General features: G+C 43.7%; 3 protein-coding genes across 4 annotated transcripts in view; 1 reads left to right on the top strand and 2 right to left on the bottom strand.

The window, feature by feature from the left end:
* Nucleotides 1-3,091, top strand: part of ITGA2 (integrin subunit alpha 2) — a 70,780-nt gene extending 67,689 nt beyond the window's left edge. The window contains exon 30 of the mRNA XM_040579992.1: nucleotides 118-3,091. Within this exon, the coding sequence (XP_040435926.1) occupies nucleotides 118-207 (90 nt within the window). The 3' untranslated portion in view covers nucleotides 208-3,091. The remainder of the gene's footprint in view (nucleotides 1-117) is intronic.
* A 3,721-nt stretch (nucleotides 3,092-6,812) lies between these two features.
* LOC121081119 (molybdopterin synthase catalytic subunit) lies at nucleotides 6,813-13,791 on the bottom strand. 2 transcript variants are annotated; one of them, XM_040579839.1, is made up of 5 exons: nucleotides 13,677-13,791; nucleotides 12,654-12,789; nucleotides 11,663-11,816; nucleotides 10,121-10,244; nucleotides 6,813-8,941 (listed from the first exon to the last, which is right to left on the bottom strand). In XM_040579839.1, the coding sequence occupies exons 2-5, from the start codon at nucleotides 12,772-12,774 to the stop codon at nucleotides 8,873-8,875; spliced, it is 468 nt and encodes a 155-aa protein (XP_040435773.1). In that variant the 5' UTR covers nucleotides 12,775-12,789; nucleotides 13,677-13,791; the 3' UTR covers nucleotides 6,813-8,872. The 2 variants fall into 2 exon arrangements, with proteins under 2 accessions (XP_040435773.1, XP_040435772.1); XM_040579838.1 differs by having other exon boundaries at nucleotides 13,657-13,770.
* MOCS2 (molybdenum cofactor synthesis 2) lies at nucleotides 13,199-17,094 on the bottom strand. The gene is made up of 4 exons (XM_040579840.1): nucleotides 16,982-17,094; nucleotides 16,471-16,592; nucleotides 13,939-14,085; nucleotides 13,199-13,829 (listed from the first exon to the last, which is right to left on the bottom strand). Exons 1-3 carry the CDS (start codon nucleotides 16,991-16,993, stop codon nucleotides 13,959-13,961), a joined length of 261 nt encoding a protein of 86 aa, XP_040435774.1. The 5' UTR covers nucleotides 16,994-17,094; the 3' UTR covers nucleotides 13,199-13,829; nucleotides 13,939-13,958.
* Between the last annotated feature and the right edge of the window lie 536 nt (nucleotides 17,095-17,630).

The raw sequence follows: 17,630 nt of genomic DNA, 5'->3' as shown, positions 1-17,630 counted from the left end.
AATACTGTATGTGTGTGCGTGCACACTTGCGTTTCTACCATCACACTACGTAACTTAGCTGAGAAATTACTGTCAGTGACTCACTGCAATGTGGTGTTATTTTAATACTTCTCACAGCTTGGATTCTTCAAGAGACAGTATGAGAAAATGACACAGGATATAGAAGATGTTGATGAAATTACAGAACTCACAAAGGACAAAGACTGAAGATGATGAGTTACATGGATAAAGAGAGGAGATCTGAGCCACCAATAGTAGTTGTGATCCAGTCAGTTCTTCAGCTGGAGTGCCTTAAAGCTTAGTAACATTTAAACATTTTAAATGAAAGTGTCTTTTTATAGATGAAATATTTTACAGATTCTACTCTATTATAAGAGTAACTGCAGGACAGTTTGTTTTTTCCAAGAATGATTTATAGTGCCTCTTCATGTAAATTTTTGCCTTTCAAACAAACTTAGCCCTTAGAACTGGCAGGTCCGGAGTTTACAGTAACATATTGTGCCAGCAACCCTTCTCCTGATCCACTGCAGAGTGAAACAGAGCAAGTTACTTCAGATTATTGTGGAACAGCATCAGTTCATAATTCAGTTGACAAGTACCATATGCGTAAAGGACATTTTCTATTAAGTTGATGATGAATGTGTGGGGAATACTGCTTCCAGACTGGGAGAAGAAAACTCATTTTTTCATTGACTAGCTCCATCCTTATTGTTTTAGAGAAATAATTTGCACCAGCAAACCTTTGTCTTAAGTAATCTATAAAGTGGGAACCATGTATGAAGATGTCTGTCTGGGTGCTACAGGACAACTGGATGAGCAAGATGTTCCAAAAGTTCACCATATTCCTTGCAGTTAGGTCACAATTAAATTACTGAAGTACATTGTTTTGGGGAAATAACTGCCAAATGGTATGTGTAACTGCCTTCTGCATACTTTCTCTCCAAGAAGAAAACATGAATTTCATAATCACTTACAGCATGTTCTCTGCAATGTTACAGTTGGTTTTCAGATTTCATCTTGAGAAGCCCTAACGCTACTGTTACGCTGGGCTTTATGCTCACAGTCCATCTGACATCAGTTTGTTTTTTGACGTAAATAGGGAAGACAGTCAAGATCTTGCCTTAATTCTGTACTGAAAGATTTTGCAAGACTAAGAGCATGGAGTGAACTAAAGGGGATAATGACTGAGGAAGTATGCACATTAGGACAGGGCATAGTGAAGATCTAAGCTCTGTAAATGGTTTACTGCACTTGTTTCTTTAGCATCTCTGTGCCCTCCAGGAGACCAAAGTTCAGTATGACCTCCTTACCTGTCACATTTTATTTGGTCCCACATGTCCATGTCTTGATGAAGTTAGCTTATCTTTTATAGAGTAAAGTACTGTAGTGCTCTGGAAGGAGCTCTGAGCACAACACTTGGGTTACTTTGTGTTGGTTACACACCTCAAGTTTATCACATGCCATTATGCTGCCTGGTTTTAATGAAAGCTCAGTCTTAAAAAGACCCGTGCTGTACGACTGGTAACAGTAAGGGGGATTGGCTGCCTTTCTCTCGTAGCTGGCAGTTATGCTTATAATCAATTGCAAGAAGTGATGTGTGTGTTGTCCGTACGCATGCTGCCATGCAAGTGACAGTGTTTCCAACTTGAGGTGATTTACTTGAAGAGTAAAACAAATGTGCCTGATTCAGAACCCAAAGTCATGTTTTCTTTATGCTTAGGCACCTTTCAGATTATTTTTTGGGGATTCTTCAAAAACTAGGCTTGAGCATGCTTGAAAATTTTACTTAGTCTTTTATCAGTAATCAGTCAGGAGCCAACCATCTCTTTGGCAAATAATGGTTTCATTTGCAGTGACAGCTGGATTGTGCTCAGTGTAGTTTTATATGTATTTTGAATTTATTTTGTATCTATGGAATGTTATGTTTTGGGGCAGGGTTTTTTTTTAACATTCTGAAAAACAATCTGGATTCTGATCTCGATTGTCAAACAAGATCATTGCCATCAGCTTAGTCTGTGACCAAAACAATTATTTAAAAAGTGTGTTTGGGGGGGGGGGGGGGGGGGGGAATACAGCAATTGCATAAAGCTACAGAATAAGCCCCTAACTTGTAATTATAAAGCCTGAGGGGAAAATGCTCTGAAAGTAAAGATAAAAATTTGTCTGCCTCAATTCTTGTATAAACTTGTGAGGAAGAAAACAAAACCCTACACCCGTATGTGTATAACCAGGGTCGTGCACTCCAGGCTGGAGGGGGAATTTCACAACACAGCAGATGGCAGCATCTTTCATTTCTGGTGCTGCTTGCAAGGGAAAGTCAGGCATTCAGTCAGATTTCCTTCTTCCACCTTCGGTGGGTGGTACAGTTCAGTATCTGGCTTCTTTGGGGATTTAACAGTTTATCGATCAGGTAGAAATGATTCAACTCACTAGTCTTCACCGGGTTTTATTTTGGCCCACACCACAGGATTTTCACCCCAGCCTGGACACAATACTTTTTCCCAAAACAAAGGGAAGGCTTAGCAATGGGTAAGGTATTTGTATCCTAACCACTTCAAGTTACTAGTTTATTTTTCTTCTACAATTAATACTTAAATGGCTAATTCAGTTTTTGTAATGGGTGAGTCTATTGCACTTTTAAGTTGGCACAGCTGCAAATAATGCTGGAAATATTGTGTATATTTTGCATTATGTGCAAGGGATTGGTTTGGGTTTTTTAGTTTTACTTTTTTAAAACAGCATGTTACAGGTGAAATAATATTCTGAAATGTTGAACTTCAGCATGTGCTTCTTGTTTGTGCTTGCAGCAAGAGATGTCGGGAATACCTTCAGCAAACTCAAGTTATGACTGATATGACTGATTCTGGTCTCGAAATCTAGCTGCTGACTTCTTGCAGGACTAGAATCAAGTCCAAAATCAGATAGTTTCATATGAGCCTATGTATAGATGTGGGATGTACAAGACAGTTTATAATCAAACTGAGTTCTGAAAGCTAGCATGTAAGCTCTATGGGAGCAGGGACTGTATCACTGTGGTGCCTACCTGACGGCCTAACAGTGTTACTACAATAAAAACAAGAATACTTTTGAACACAGATTCACTTATTCTTAAACAGCATCCTTAAAGAGGAGAAATGCTACTGAAAAAGCACTACATAAAATGAGACCAGAGATGTCTTTGTTCCAGTTGCACACAAAACCCTAAGGGGATAACTCTGTTAGGTATACAAAGAAGCTGCATTTGAAGTCTTGTAGGTTATAGTAAGGAGTATGACAACTACCAGTAAAGCTATACTGCCGTGTAAGTCAGTTCACATCAATGCAAAATACCTGTAATTGAACAGCTCTGGTTGAATAGCTGGTGTTAGCACCTTACCATGGTCAGCCCTTCCTATAGACATGGGGCTCTCACCACTGCAATCTAAAGTCACAGTGTGTTCTGCCACCTCCCTGCCCTGCACTACCACTGCCTACAGAATTGCTCAGCAGTAGCATGTCTGACACCAGCTCCAGCTACTTCCGACTGCACCCTGGAAAAGGCGAACACAGCATTTCAGCAGCAGCACCATGGGAAAGGAACAGAGGAGGGAATGTGGCTGCAAATAGGAAGACAGTCATGGCAGGCAATGCCACCTGAAAACTAGCCACTTTCATGGAGCTTCCTTCCCACCCCACCCCCATTTTCAACTCCACTATACTTTTCGCATGGTAAAACATGATACATGAACATACATGCTACCAGCTAACACTCCCATAATACAGAACCAGATGACCCTAATCTTAAGGCACAAAATCCAAGTCTCAGTGTTCTGCAGAATTGAAAGCCACATTCCTTATACACTGACTTGCATGTGTGTCCTGGTTTTGGCTGAGACAGAGACAATTTTCTTCATAGTAGTTGGTACGGGGCTATGTTTTGGATATGTGCTGCAAACAGTGCTGGTAATTTAGGGATGGTTTAGCTGTTGCTGAGCGGCGCTTAGATGGAGCCAAGGCCTTTTCTGCTCCTCACACCACCCCACCAGCGAGGGGCTGGGGGTGCACAAGAAGCTGGGAGGGGGCACAGCCGGGACAACTGCCCCCAGCTGACCAAGGGGATATTCCATACCATAGCACAGGGGTCCTCAAACTGTTTAACCAGGGGGACAGTGCACAGATGAAGTGGCAGGCAGCCATCTGCGGCTGCTTGGTTCCCCGCCCCGCAACCCCTGGGGGGGGGGGAACGGGACGGGGGCATTCTGTAAATAACCGGGGGCCAGATTGAGGACCCTGAGGGGCTGTACCTGGCCCACAGGCTGTAGTTTGAAGACCCCTGCTATAGGATGTCACGCTCAGTATGTAAAGCTGGGGGAAGAAGGATGGGGGGACCTTCAAGGTGATGGTCTTTGTCTTCCCAACTAACTGTTACCCATGATGGAGCCCTGCTTCCCTGGAGATGGTGGACACCTGCCTGCCCATGGGAAGTGGTGAATGAATTCCTGCTTCTGCTTTGCTTGTGTGCATGGCTTTTGCTTTACCTATTGAACTGTCTTTACCTCAACTCACTACTTTTACCACTTTTACTCTTCTGATTCTCATCCCATCCCAGTGGGGGAGGTTTGCGCAAGCAGTTGTGTGGTGCTTAGTTGCTGACCAGGGTTAAACCACAACAGTGTATTACCCTTCATATCCAAAATGGAGGTACAACAAAAACTTGCAAATTAAAGAAAATTAAGGTAAGAAAATGCATCTAAAAACCTACAGCTAATTGCCTCAAGTTTTATTGCCTTTCAAGGTGACAAAGTGTACATAATACAGCCTCAGAAAAGTTGAGTCCTATCTTTTAAGTCAACCTTTCTACCTTCATTTATGGTCAGTTATTCATATGCAATCACAGGCTCTGGTGTGGTAGCAGTTTTTAAGATGTCCTCATTTGTAAAACAGTTGAGATGAAACTGCTATAAATATAGATCAAGATGCTAATTTTTAAAATACATGACAAGATCAAATTGTACAGCTCATTTCTTTTTAAAAAACAGGCATGAAGTACTCAAACTGCTGATTTATAATCATCAGCCTGTTCTTAACTCTCCTTCTTCAAGTACCTCCACAGGACATTTAATGGAACAGCTCAAGACTGATTTTCAGAGCTTTTTGGGGGGCAAGGGGTAGTACCATCTGCTTTCACAGACAATTTCACTTGTTAATCATCGGTTTTAGCCGTTTGTTTCCTTTTAATGTTTTTGAGGGAGCAAATGAAAGTGTTAGTCTATAAACCCACAAATTCCTTCAACAGCTGAGGGAAAGTGAGCTAAGAGAAAAGCCAAAAATCAAGCTCAAAGTTAAGCAATGTAAAGTCTTCACTCCCGAGCGTGACAGTGGCACCTTCACAAGTGACAGCCCAAGTGAGCGCCTGTTTCCTAGCACAGCCAGCACCTGGGCCGGCTGGTAGCTGCCCCTCCCGCACAGCCGCCTCTCGGCTGCCACCTCCTGGGTAGGCGCCTTGCAACACAGCCCCGTCCCCCTGCCTCCCCGTTTATTTCATGACAATCCATCAGTTACTGTTTCCTATAGACATCAGGCTGAGCTTCTCTTGAGAACAGAGCAAGAATGAAAGCTCAAAATCAGGGCAGGAAACTCTTAAAATTAAGCAATGCTGGTACATGGACATTGTCAGACAAAGGGATGCATCTGTGTATTCAAGTGTTGCCAGCCAAGCCCAAGACGTCTTCCCAAAAGGACAAATTCTCGCTCTTAAGACATGCATGTCCCTTCCACAAACACCCCCTACCTGGCAGAACTCTTCAGGAATCGCACAATGACCCTCTGGTCTGCAGTGTCTGTTCCCGGGAACATCTGTCTGCACTTGGAGCCACCACCTCTGCAGTGTGCTGTGACACTGCTGGAAGCGCCACGGACGGGTGGGATTACTCTCCCCTATAGCCAAGGCAGAGAAACAGCTGGACTCAGCTGAGCGCGGCTGCACTGTATACATACACTGCCTACCATCCCACTCACAGACCTCACCAGAACACAAGGTAGCCCTTGTCCAGCAGCCCAGTCCTGCATGTGGGGAAACCAGGACACGTGCAGCCACATCTTTCCCTGACATGCGGTCCGACACATCTGGAATTCATCCCCTGACCTGGAAATCTGGAAGCACTCCTGGGTCACTCCAGACACAGCCTCAGGCAGCTGTCTTAGAACAGAGGAATTTGCCCTCTTACAGCAATATTGCCCTAGCATAGCGGGTAGCCCTACAGAGGGAGCCGGAACACCAAGCTCAGAATATGGACCTAAATTTCAGTGAAACACATTTTACCTCTAATTATGCACATCATCCCTCCTAGGGGCATTTCCATTTTGCTTTTAGATGCCAGCTGAAGAACCCAAAGTTACACAAGACTGATACATCATTGTTCCAGAACAAAGCAGTACTTGCCTCACACACAGCTAGGGACACAAAATGACATTTCATTGTTTTGACCATGGCAGCGTACACACATTGTAACACTCAGCTGTGACTCAGTACATCTCTTCCATTCATTGTTCCTGGTCACTGTGGGGAAGTACACAATTATTCTTTCTCTTCTTTTCTGCACCCTCCTTCCCAGCTGCATTGCTGATGGGAAAGGTGCATTTAAGGTCACCCTAGAGAAATCTTCCAGGAGACTGCAACACTAGAGACGCACTAGTGCAACAGAGGAAGTGCCCCTGATCACAGGGTTGCAAGGATAACTTACCTGTTCTAAATACCACTATTTTTCTGCATCAGAGCACAGCACCAGTAAGCAAGCACTCCACAAGTTTTACTTCATTCATGAACCATCCACTACAAGGCAAGGTAGCCATTTATTTTTGTGAAATACAATAATTAATTGCATGGTAACAGTAAAAATGAATGTGGAAAAATGAAGACCAAAAATGGGAAAGTTTGTGTATTTCTTTCTTTTCTAAAACTAAAAATAATTATTTGACAAAGTGATCTGTACTCAGGGTTTTGTACAATTCCCGGTAAAAATGACATTCAAATAGCAGAGGACATCTCTCCAACCTCCAAAGCAAAGGAAAACTCAACCTTGAACTTGCTCAGCTCTGCCTATGTAAGAGGGCCCACATGGTTTGGAGGTTGCATATTCATGCAAGGAGCAGCTGCTGTCCTTCAGAGGAAGGACTCACTCACTTCCACTAAGGAAAAGGGTATCAGTAAGTTAACAAGCATGGTTTAACCATGCTTTTGCATGAAGTTGTTTTACTGGGGTTTACTTAATCCAGACACAGGATTATTTTTGCAGTTTATATATGCATTTATATTCACTTTTATGATTTTAGTACAGTTTTTCCCTTGTTGCTGTTTTGAAACCTAGTTAAAAGAGAAAAAGACTGACATAGTATGTTTGTGCTTCCACTGGAAACAGCGGACTGCTCATCCAAGTAAGATTATTATCCTGTTGTGACCTCCCATGCAGACAGTGAACAGACTACCAATGTAAAAGCATTAAAGCAGTATATATCACAGAGGTCTAAACACCTTACATCACTAAATATTAAAACTGAATCAAATCACTGAGGGGGTGGGGAAAGCTCATAACTTATTTTTCTCCATTTATATTGTGCAGTTAGCAGCTGTTTGTAGATTTTTACAGCAGAAGCAATGAAATGGATTATACAGCTGAGGTTTAAGTGTTATGGAATGTAAAGATTATCTACACTTGATCATATCATTTTACTTTTATTTACCTCATTTCCTTTCCTTTGTATCTATCTTGTCTACATTAATAATGATGACTAGATAAAACTGCCTCTCAGCATTAGTAGAAATGCCATACACAATGGGACTTTAAATTCTTATCTTCTAAACACTGTCATGGCACAGTAAAATTACATAAATAAAATAATCTTACTCATGACCAGTCCATTGTTTCCAGTGGAAGCACAGGCATACTGTCAGTCTTTTTCTCTTTTAACTAGGTTTCAAAACAGTAACAAGAGAAAAACTGTATTAAAATCACAAATGTGAATATAAATGCACATATAAACCGCAAAAAGTTCAACAGACTCTACTTCCCTTGAAAAACTAGTCAATTCCAGTGACTCTGAATCCTAACATGTCGAAAGTCAAACTACTAAAACTAATTAAATAGCCAATAAAGCTCCTTCAAAATTAATCTTCTGTCTAGCCATCAAGTAGTTACAGGTTTGCATGTTACTACTAATGCAAGTTTGCTGCTGGTAGAGTATTAGACCTAACTTTGAATCAAAGTCTGTCCATATTTTTTCATTTAATAGACTTGTGGTATCAGCTGCACAGTAAAAATGTTTCTGTGAGGCAGAGCTACTGGAATGTAACCACTACTAAAAATTTAGGAATTCTGGAGTATAGTTTATATTTTCCTCTCTGTCTGTACCAAAATGTTTACTCTACTTCAAGTAGCTTTTGTGTTGTTACAAGAATGTCAAAATAGCATAAAGCTTGCAAACTGATTCTACAGTCATATAAAATTAAACTACTCAGGACTTTTTTCAAAATTAAAAAAAAATAATATATCGGTTGTCCTGTGACCTCCCATGCAATGAACAAGGACTACCAATGTAAAGGCATTAAAGCAGTGTATATCACAGAGGACTAAACACTTGCAACCAAGAATTTTAGGGCAGGTTGTTTTAAAAACTGACTCCATGTTAAAATGCACAGAGATGATTTCAAAGGAAAGTCAAGAACACTTAAAAACCCCAATTATTACTTACTCATTTCCCTCAGTCCTAGTTGAACTATTCAGAGTGAAACACCTATTACACCTGCTTAAAAACATGTAGATTCTCTGTAAAGACAACTCAAAGCTACACCAGTATGTTCACTAGGAACAGTAACACTTTATTTTTAAGAGTACAGTTATTTTTCTGAATTTGCCCAAAAGCATTCCTTGTTTTCTTTCCAAGAATATTCATCCTCATAAATCTCCTGTAAAGATAAACAAAGAATGGGAAATACTGTCAGTCTTGCTACATACAGCCACAAGTCGGGGCAAACAACCCAACAGCCATCCTGCTGTTATTTACTGATCACGGTAGGACTATACAGCACTTGGCAGGCAAAGAGAAAAGAGGGCAGCACACTTAGAACACACTAACTTATGCATGGGCAGATGCTGAACCTCAGCCTGAGCCCCATTAAATTTAGTCGGGTCCATCTATCCTGAAGTCAATTCAAGAAACAGATCTAAAAGAAAAGATGTAAAACTGTACAGTACTCAGCACTTGTGTCTGAAACTGCCAAACATACTTCGGCATGTTAACCTAATGTACCATCATTTTTAGGATGGTATTTATTTAAGCATATACAAAATGTCAATATTAAAAAAATGACTAACAAAATACAGTATTAGATCTTCAGGACAGACTGGACTACAAGCAGTCCAGTCCTAATCAGCAAATTCAGCAGGGCTCTGAGCTCTGATTATTCCTACTGAGATCAAAGAACTCCAGCTTCCTGAAAGGTGTCTGAGAAGTGGAGTAAAGCAGAGAACATTGCTGTTACCACATGACAAAGTTCTGCCTGGGAGAGAAGGCAGAGGTAATGCTCACTACTTGCACGCAACACTGTGGTTATACAGTAAGGCTCTTTCTATACCCAGGCTGGTCTCTCCACACATTGTGTACCCATACTAGCTTTGGGACCTCTGCTCATCCCTTTATTGTGTGCTGTTGCCTAATGCTCTGTGCTTTCTCATGGCCACATGGATGAGTGGAAGAAACACAAGAAATGCCACTTTTACTTGCAAACTGCAATGCTGTCCAAAGCAAAGCTGATTCAAAGTTCTTCCACAAGTCTGCGCAGAACTAAGTTTTGCCACTGAAAAGAGAAAGCTCAGGGCTCCTTCACATTGACCCTAAGATGGCATTAAGGGGAAGAGGAGCCGTACAGAGGCAAGGGAGGGCTTTCCAGGTGCCCTACCTGCCACAGATGGGCCTGGCTGCATTACGGGAAACTCACTGGTGCTAGACATTGACATCCTGTAAGGAGCAACTGCCGCCTGTGATGCTTCAGTTGCTTCCTTTAAGAGCACAAGCAACCTTCCTTTAGCACAGCTGTCTAGGACTATGGCACAGGCCTAAAATTCAAATTTGTTCCCAAACATACCTTTTTCCATATTGGGACAGATGCTTTTAAAGTATTGATGCAGTACATTACAGCTTCAAGGGATTCTGCTCTGTGTGGAGAGGAGACTGCAATAATTACACTTGCTTCTGTTATTGGAACCACACTAGGGAGAGAAGAGGAACAACAGCAGCTTTAGCTAATGCTTAACATCAAGAGCACCCAAAAGTTGTGGCCATGTCACGTCAGTATTCTGGCCACACGCTCTCCTGACTCATTCATACTGAGCAAGTGTCAAGCCATGTCTAAAAGATTATACACTTCTTAAAAGACAGAAAACCACAACCAAAATCAGTTCCAGATGTGAGAATTCCACACTTTAGAATAAATAAACCCACCAGACATAGGCTTTTTTCTTCCATTCTTTCTTTTTTTTTTAAACAAAGTCTATGGAATTAAGAGGGGAAAATTGCTAACTTGCAACAACGCATAGGAAACTCACTGGAAGCTGGCTTAATAATGAACATTAAGTTAGGAACAGCCAGTTCTTATCTGGAAACATAAGAAATCATCTCAGTTTGCAGAAGAATTTATGGAACAAGAAATTAAGTGCCTCAAACTTCTGATTTTGCCATGAGACTTCATTTTTTTTACAAATTCTGATTTCAAATTACAATTTTTTCCTGTTTGGTATGTCGTTTTCCCAACTTAACAGAAGTAGCACAAGGTTTTGTTTTGCTTCTCATAAGGGTAGAATTCCCAAAAGCTGCCTCCCAGCCCTCCCTCTAGAGTAAGACTCCTCTGGCGAATGGTTCATAGGAAAAAAAATCTACACTTAAATGCTTTGAGCTGCCCTCAAGAGAGAATCACTCTCTCTGTTGATTACACAGGAAATCTACAGAAAATACCTCTCAAAGCTAGTACTACCCTTTGTAGTCACCTCCTAAATTAATTTGAGAGGGGGAAATAAGCATTTGCAACAGACTTTGCAAGTCCTGCTCGTTTCAGTGAGAAATCTTATGAACAGTGAAAGCTCAAAAGTATGTCAGACACTAGTATTCTGTGTTTTGAACCCAACAGAAAATGCTTATCCAAGACTCAAGGAACAACAGGAGGCTCTCCGGCAACTATTACTAGCAATTACTGTGCCCCTTGCCTCCCCATAGTCTAAGATTTCAGGTTCCCTGTGGCATAATTTGACTTAAATTTGACAATAAGAACATTCTGCAGCACTTCAATGTAAGAGAGACGAAAGAAAGTGCTTAAGAAAAGACCAAACCAACCAACAGCCTCCCCTTCCCTGGAATGAAATCTCAATCGCTCCTTCCCACTTTTAAACCATCACACCGACATCAAGGATCCTGCAGGCTACATGTGGACTCCAGCAAACACTACCAATACACACATTTTTGAAAAGACTATTTCTGAAATTTAGCTCCACAGCAAGAGTTTGATCCTGAAGCCAGCTTTGCTGTGTTAGTTCATAAAGACTCCTGCGTGTCCTTCAACTATGTAAGCAAAGCCATTCACTAGACAAGAATTAATACTCCCACTTGCAGAAGGATGGGGCCTGGCAATACATACCCAAGTCTATGGTGCACTGCAATATGTTTGACTGACGGCCATTTCTGTCTAACATCTCTGCAGATTTTCTTTATTTCACTCTCTGCCATTGAAGTGTATGCTTCATATTCTAAGTGAATCACTTTTTTCCCTTCAAAATTATTTCTTGTAGTACCTAAAGACAAATCATTTATCAACCAAAAGGGATGAATAAATATATATTATATATTTATTATATAATGATATATTATAAACAAATACCGAGTAAAACCCAGGATCTCCTCCTATGGTCAAGGTCAGCACTGTGCAAATTTAAATGACTTCACCTAATCATGGCTGCCTAAAGAGATTCTTTGAACGAGAGAAATCTTTACCACACAAGGAAGAATTCAGTTTACACATTACACAAGTCTGCAGTCTGTAATGCCCAAGGTTGGTACATCTTCTGTGTTAACTGCTAAGGCGCTATTATTGCATTTGTCCATGCAATGTTTAAGTGCTCAGTATTTAGGAGCCCAGTGGCAGTAAGGTTTAAGTACAAAGGGGTTTCAGCACGTGTACCATGCACATTAAGCAACAGGACAGAGCTATCAGCCTTGACCTACACCAGCCCATGGGTAAAACAGTACTTTACTTTCAACCAAGATGTGAGCTGCAGAAGCTTTCATACAAGTTTGCATAGCCACAGCATCCCACTTCCCACCCTGAACAAGCTGTGTCCAAGGGGAGGCAAATAGCTCCCAAGCAGTCCTGTACTCTGGAGCTGCTGTTCTGTTCAGTCCTGTGACAGCCACAAGAGCAGGGAAGCTTCTCACCACTTTGTCCCAGTGCAACTTTTAAATGCTGCTATGATGTTGTTCTAAATAATTCAGAATGTGTTTTATAAACATCCTGGGTTCAGTCCAGGAATTTATTTATTTGAGAAGCATGAGTCTGGGGTGCGGACAACCTAAGTTCCCTTTATTATACTATTAACACACCCAGAGATCCAGCTCAGAAATATTAAACTCACCAATGAAAAGAGACACTGCCCCACAGTATGGTGAAATGACCAGCTCCGATACTTCATCTACAGAGAGCTTTTCAGACTTGAGCTTGATAAAATCTTTTGGCACTTCTTCACTTTCACCCATAGCTCAACAGAAAAGCTGAAATCAAACAGGGTCTTGTTTTTTTGGTGGTATTAGCACTGGCCAAATGCTTTACATCCAGTGCTGATGCCCCAGTTCACGCAGAAAACATGCACCATCTACTACTTCCTTACCCCAAAAGGCCAGTCTCCACAGCAAATTCATTTCTCAGCAGCCTTGCTGAGAGAATATTAACTGCAAATATCAAGCAATGACCTGATTTTTAATGCATACAGGTTCCTTCATGCTAGTAAAGTCTGGTCCAGTAGGACAAAACTAGAACTAGTCTAAGGCCCCAGCTGAACAGTACCATCAACCATCATGGACCACTGTGCTAGTAAATCTATGGTAAGGTTGTCAGCCCTTCCTCCTAATCTTACCCTGAAATCAAACACAGTTCGAAACAATGAGTTCTGATAAACAAGGATTAGATTTCTAATCCTGAAGTTTAATTTGCTCTCAAAAACCTTAAGGACCTCATATTATCGGTCTGTTTCAGTGACACAGCAGAAAATTTAACTTCTCTGAGTAGAAACCAGTCATCAGTTCATCTAAGAATGAGGAGGAAAAGAAGTATTTTGAGCATCAGCAATAGAACAAACTGCAGTAAATACATGGACTGGCACTTGAAAGCATGCAAAGAAATAAAGCTACTCTAAGGACACCTGTTCCTTTGACAGCAACAAACAAAAAAGGGTTTTTTTTTAAGCAGCAGTGAATTCTTTCTCTGTATCATCTTTTCTGCCAAAAAGTTGCATGAGGTTTCTCATTATTATCTTATTTAGGCAAGCTGGAAATCTACTGGCAGCCAGAAACAACTATGGAAGAATAGAGACATAAAACCCAAATTCAAAAAAAACCCCCAAATTCAAAACAATGCCTGACCTCTCTGTCAATTTTCTTACATTTACTGAGTATGTGTTAATAATTTATTGTTGCACGAGCTTATAGTTTCTGGTCAGCACAATGGTCCTCTCCAGCAAGAAATGCAAGTTATGCTCTCATAAAAGATGACTGGAGTGGAGGGAAAGAACTGCATCACATCTCTGGGCCTAAACCTAAAAAGAAGAAGAAAAAAAAATATTATTGGAACATTAAACAGAATCCATGAGACATTTTAGCACAGGACAACACTGCACAGGAAACTTAGCAAGAAGTGATACCTACCTAACAAAGCCTGGGCAAATTCAGCCTCCACTAATTGGTGGGATGATGGCAACCTCGTCTCCAGGCTGCAGGACCAGGAGCTGATCTCCAAGAAGCACGTACTCCTGCCGAACAGCAAAAACCACTTGATCCCGGATGACAGCAAGCCTGAGGGGGATTGGCAGGAGCACAAACAGGTTTCTAAATAAAGCGTTTGCATTTAACCATAAGATTTCATTAAATAACAAACTGATGCACAGTCTAGGGCGGCTGAGGTAAATGCCACCAAGACTGATGCAACTCTGCTTCCAACACACTTTCAAAAATGCAAGAAACACCCACCTCCTACTCTTGAATTTTCTTGTGGTGGCTAAGGAGAAACCAATTCAGTGTAATTTTCACAAGTCAGGAATTGGATTTGTCACAGGCCTACATCAGAATGAAGCTTCTAACGAAGAAGTAGGTAACTCAAGAGGCAGCAGCCATGTACTTTGGAATTAGAAGTTCCCTTGATTCAGTCTGGCTGGACTGAAGCTATTCTGTTACACGGCAAGAAGCACTGCGGGATGCTGTTTGTGATATCTCATGAAGTGGTCAGTGTTGCTCTTGCTGTGCAGCTTCACAGTTATGAGGCTTTGGGCCTTTTGTACTTACAGGTCTGAAATCTGCTATTGATAAGACACGGCTATAGAACTAAGCAGGCAGATATGGTGCATTTTCTGGTAGACCTTCTATACTCGATTTCACATCTATAAGATGTTGCTGTGATGTGAAAATCCACAGCTCTGCATACCATGAGGCAGGGAGGCAGTTCCATGACTAAGTGCAATGGACACAGTAAAGATGAGGGCAGCAAGAGTAAGACAACAGAAAAAGAATGCCAACATTTTACTTTAGAAGGTACAGGCATGACAACCATTATTGAGACTACAAGATCTGACACAGACAGCGGAGAAAGTGCCTAGAAACAAGCCCGCACACCAAAAGGGTACAAGTAAAAATCCTATTTAGACAACCGTGGGCAAGGCACAAGCTAAGCAAAACACAGTAGCATTGACTCAGAGGGCAGACTGAAGAGAGGGACTGTATCAAAGTAAAGCAAACCACTGAGGAACCAAGTGCAACTATGAAACTGAAGTGCCCATTGGAAGGATGGGTTCTAATTAATGTCACTTGCAAGTTAATTCATTGGGTAAAATGGGTGGAACAGAAAGGCATTGTCAAGTACACTCAAGCTGCAGTTTGAATATCCATTAGCAATGTGAACAAAAGTCTGCGGTCAAAGCCCTACAATTACATTGAGTTTTTCCAGAAAAGCTAGAATCACAAGCATTTTCCAAGAAGGCCGCTGTGAAGTAACTGCACATGCAAAACGTACTGCCCCAAGTCATCATTCATAAAAGGACAAAGTTGACAAACTATGGCAAACCAACCAATGGTGCTGGTGCTACTGCTGTTACTTCTGACACCAAGTAACAGGCTGCAAAGTAAAATACGCTCATTCCCTACTGCCTCCTCCCCCCAAACACACTTGGTCTCAATTCTCTGTGATGAAAAGGCCCCTGGTCTAACATTTGGTTAGAACTTCTCATTCAGAAAAAAATGCCATTGCTAAATAGTTAATTTTTGTCATAGCCTTTGAAAGTAGATCTAATAAAGAAGGGTGGTGCCTAAAGGAAGACTTTAGCATCTAAGTCCAAAGTTACGAAAATTCTAGTGCATTCAGCACTAAGCCCTGAGGACCTTGACCTCTGTTACACCTTTTTTTTTTTTTTCACTCCCCTCTCCAAAACCACATTGCACCTTTGACTATCGGATTCATTCTTGACAGGATTGAGCACCTTCCCTCAGCCTTAACTTCAGGGTGAATTTCTGCTGACAACCTTACAGAGCACCAGCACCCGCAGGGGTCCTTACGGCGCACACCTAGCGCTCTCTAGGACTGGACTCCCTATGAAATGCAACCAGCTGTGTGGGGAAGCGGAGAAGGTTTAAAGTGGCTGATCTCCATTCTCAAGTAAGGGCTGCCTGGCTGGATGCCTGTGGCCTGGCTTCAGTTCCCTTCCTGACCTGCCTTCCAGAGTGGGCCACAAGCTCAGACCAAAGGCTAACAGTACAGATAAAGATAAGCGGTTGGAAACACCCGCATATTATCATGAATGTCTTATTTATTGCCCTGACTGTCCTTGACCCCTCCTGGAGGCATCCCACCTCCTCTGCTGGTTACTAGCGCCGCTCACTTTTCACGTGCAGTGAGTGAGCACACCGTAGCCCTTCTGGGCAACGGGTCACACCACTTGAAGAACCCCTCAGGCTCAACTTTTGCGTACGTTTACTGGACCCAGTCTTTCCTTGAGCGTACCTAAAGCTACAGCACTTCCAGCTGGCCAAAACACTCGCTGCAGGTTACGGGCACAAGGCAATGTCACTGTCTTTACGGTATCAAAGTCCTGATACGTGTTCCCGCTCAACCTTACATGCTGAATCCGTGTTTACCGAGCAGGCCCAGCCAGGCTGAGCTCGGCGCGCCTCAGCAGCAGCCTCCCCGCGTACCTGGGGTGCGCCTTGACGATCTCCTCCCAGAGCTGCCGCGCCGTGACCTGCCGCGGCACCCAGAGGGCCTCGCTGCGCAGCCCGGCCAGCTCCGCGCTCCGGGCGAAGTACAGCACCGACACCTGCCGAAGAGCCGCCGTCAGGGAGCGGGGCCTGCTGCCGCAAGGCAGCCGCCCGCGCCTAACGCGCCGGGAAAACCAAAGCAAGCAACCGAAACCAAACCGGGGCGGGGAAAGGCTTTCCCTGGATTTCGTTAACCCCGAATCGCGCCGTGGCGTGCCTCCTGCCCGGCGGTCAGGACAGCAGGAAAAACCGCGGGGGGGTGGTGGGAGGCCGGGGGGTGAGCCGGCGCAGGGCCCGCGTCCCGCTCCCGCCGTCCAGGCCTCGCCCGCCCCGCGCCTCTCTCTGCCCGCCGAGGGGAGGCGCTGAGGGAGCCCCGTCGCCCTCCCCGGCCCCCGCCTCGCCTCCAGCCGGGCCCCGCTCCCCGGGGGCGCCGGCTGGCTGCACCTACCTGGCAGCGCATGGAGCCGCCGGCCGCAGGCGGACGGCCCTCAGCCGCGGGCTCACAGCGGCGCCTGCGCCCGGGAGAGAGGCGCCGGGCCCGGACCGCCCCTTGTGGCCTGGGCCGGCATCGCGGCGCGGCCCCGCTCCGGGGCTGGGAGGCCTGGCTCGGGCGGGCCGGGCCCAGTTGGGCGCAGCCACGCCTCGGGGCCCTTCCCCGCCACAGGTGGATCACGGAGGCGGCAGGCGGCCCTCGGAAAGCGGTGGGGGAGCGGGAGGTGAGAGGCCGTGGCTTTGCCCGCCAAACGCTGCCAGCAAGTTTGGGGCGGCACCTTAACAGCCAGATTTTCACGTGGGCTCAGTCCCCAGAGCGCATGGGGATGGCAAATGATCGCAAACATCGCACATCAGGCGCTTGCCGTCATTATACAGCCGCTGCAAGTGCACATAATCAGTATACGTGGTGTTAAAATGCTGACACAGGGTTTCTAGGATGTGTCTTGTTTCCGTGTGGAGATTGCCGTGGCATCTGTCTCCCCGTGGACAACTGTATCCTTTCAGTAACTGCCTTCGTGGAAGGATAGTGTGGTGGACAGAGGCTGGCTGACCTCCTGCTCTGCGATGTGGGCAAGGAGAGGTACGTGGCAGTTGTTCCACAG

This window comes from Falco naumanni, chromosome Z (assembly GCF_017639655.2).
Source record: "Falco naumanni isolate bFalNau1 chromosome Z, bFalNau1.pat, whole genome shotgun sequence".
Lineage (NCBI taxonomy): Eukaryota > Metazoa > Chordata > Aves > Falconiformes > Falconidae > Falco > Falco naumanni.
This window is presented reverse-complemented; position numbering and strand designations above follow the sequence as displayed.